Source organism: Vigna angularis, chromosome 1 (genome assembly GCF_016808095.1).
Source record: "Vigna angularis cultivar LongXiaoDou No.4 chromosome 1, ASM1680809v1, whole genome shotgun sequence".
Taxonomy (NCBI): domain Eukaryota; kingdom Viridiplantae; phylum Streptophyta; class Magnoliopsida; order Fabales; family Fabaceae; genus Vigna; species Vigna angularis.
The window spans coordinates 43,517,959-43,520,723 of NC_068970.1; the positions used below are offsets into that span (position 1 = coordinate 43,517,959).

A 2,765-nucleotide genomic window follows, 5' to 3' on the forward strand; every position below is an offset into this window, starting at 1 on the left:
GCCGAACGGCCGAATAGTGAAAGACCGAACGCTCAAGCAGTCGCTTCTGGGCGAACGGTCGCCGAAGCAGGGGGTGAGGACGAACGGTCACTGTTTGGACGAGCGGCCACAGTGGGGAAGGACGAACGGTTTCAGGGAGAACCGAATTGTCACTGTTTGGACGAGCGTTTTCATCTTTCCTTTTTTTATTTTATTTTTACTCTTTTTTTTTATATATATATATATTTTTTTCAATTTTTCTTTTTATGAGGAGAATACAATAAAACAAAATTACTAGTCAATCCGGACGAAATTGAGTGTTGACAATACATAAAACGGGAAACACTTACCGCCGACAATGACTGCACCAACAAAGAGTTCCTCAGTTCTTCTAGTCTATCATAGCCTCCTACTAGGCTTGCATATTCATCACGTCATGCACTGAGTTCTTTCTACAACTCATTCCTGATAACAGGCCATGAATCTTCTCCGAGTCCCAACAACGCAACAATGCATCTATACCCACAGTGACCATCAGCCACAACATCAACAACGTCCACAATGAAGGGGTGAGTAGTAGAATGAAACTGGTCTATCATTGGAACTCTCCTTTTCTTCACTGCTTTTGGCTTTGATTGTAATTTACTTCTCACATATGAAGATTCTATGGTTGAATGAAAGGCGTCCACATACTCAAAATATGATGGATCCCGCGTGGTAGACCTTTCACTTCGTTGAACTTTACTTTTTTGTGCATCCTTTGTCTTCACTTTATGTAATTGAGGGACCATTGATGTCAATGTAGGACAAACAATCTCAAGTAACTTCTGCTTGATGGTGACTTTACCGCCAATGTCAACCTCATTGATCGTTCTTCTACTTGTTTCAACTTATCTTTAATGGATAACTAAGGCTTAGTTTCATTTAATTCAATATTTGAGAAATGCAATCTTCGCCACATGATATGAAATTCACCTATAGGGATCATCTTAGGATCATATCGTGCTAATTCACATGTACATGGGACACCAAATGTACGTCTCAATATGCATCCACACTTTGAGGAGTCCAATCCTATCTGCTGCACTATTTTCAATTCCTTAGCAATGAGATCCAATGCATATCGAGACACACGTCTAATAAGTTCTCTATATCTATAGCCTTTAAAATGGTCACTCGTGAGCAACAGACTACTTTCAAATGACGCCTTAATCTTATTGTGTTGTAGGATAATGACGTTATGAATATTATCCCAACAAGAACACAAATCACCCATACTATTGCCCAGAACTTTCTTCAGGCTCCAATGAGCAGATTCAGCCCTGACACAAAAAAAAAACCATCAACAAGTGCAAATAAATATTTATCTACAAAACAAATAAATAAAATAACATTACAAGATACCTATTTGTGGTTGTGTTCACTAAATGCATTACTTTGTTCGTCCAGAACTTTACAAAGTATGTGTTGTACAGAATAATCCAAGTCTGATTCACATATTCAAAGAACAAAGGCCATGAACTACTTGTGTATTGAAAACCATTCACATACTCAACAAACAAGCTTTCATCATCACAATCCATCACATTTTCCTATGCATCCATCAACACTTCCCAAACCTCAGTAGAATGAACTAACATTTTGCATTTAGCTTTAACATTTTTAAGGATGTGGAACCGACATAACATCTTATATGACTCAGGGAATACATTTGCAATGACATTCATCAAAGCCAAGTCTCGGTCAGTGACAATGACTTTAGGACCACCCTCAGATGTTAAAAATAAACCTTTCAGCTTTTCCAAAGCCCATGTGAAATTACTCTGCCTTTTAGTAGACAAGAAAGCAAATGTTGTTGAGAAGGTTAACCCTGTAGACGTCATACCCACAATCTCAAGCAACGAAAGTCTATATCTATTTGTTTTATATGTGGAATCCATGAAAAATACAACATTAAATGAGTTTAACAATTTGACTGCATCAGGATGTGTCTAAAACAAGTCAGTAACAACCTCTGAATCATTAGCACACCTACTCCAGTGAATGTACTTATCCCGATCCAACAACATCATAAGTTGTTGTAGTTCAGTTCTGGACCCTCTTAATGATTGTTTATACGCTTGCGTTGCGTTTAAATTTGTTTAATCGTTGTCACATTTCGATCATTATTTTGTTTGAGTGTTAATAAAATATTTGCAGGTGTAACTGTACTCTTTGTCATATCAACCAGTAATGACTTCTCACTCGTATTCGTAAGGGTGACCAACTAAAGTTTCAGCCAACTCATGGTTGTGATGTCCACACATCACCTTCAACACCCATCCAGCTCCATCTGAACATGGTTTACCCTTTAATCTAAACGGACACTCATATTTACGAGTGTCGTATACACTAGCCACCGCATCGGCTTTGTATTTCCGATATTTCCCCCCTCTTTCACATCCAAGTATGACGAACGTTTTTCTTCCCTGTACACCAATAGCTATGTCAAATCTTACTATTACCACAACAAATCCTAAATCATAAGCCATCCCTCTTACCCATTGAATTAAGTGCTCCCATGAACGAAATATTTCATTTGTAAATTTATTTGTTAAATCTCGCTCTACAACTTTGCTAATTGATGAAGACAAATCAGATTTCAAACTACAACTAATTTGAGAATCCATATGAAGATATTCATCCATTTTAAATAATAATCACCTACAAAATTATAATGAGTCTTATTAACATAATTAATAATTAATCAAACAAATATAAAAATATTAATATAATTCAATTATATA

At 36.7% G+C, this 2,765-nt stretch overlaps 1 protein-coding gene across 1 annotated transcript; it reads right to left on the reverse strand.

Annotated features, from left to right (window-relative positions):
- Positions 1–431: 431 nt before the first annotated feature.
- On the reverse strand, positions 432–2,510 carry LOC108319697 (uncharacterized). Its single transcript, XM_017550920.1, has 5 exons — positions 2,224–2,510; positions 1,689–1,893; positions 1,384–1,571; positions 955–1,301; positions 432–868 (listed from the first exon to the last, which is right to left on the reverse strand). The coding sequence occupies exons 1-5, from the start codon at positions 2,508–2,510 to the stop codon at positions 432–434; spliced, it is 1,464 nt and encodes a 487-aa protein (XP_017406409.1).
- Positions 2,511–2,765: the final 255 nt, after the last annotated feature.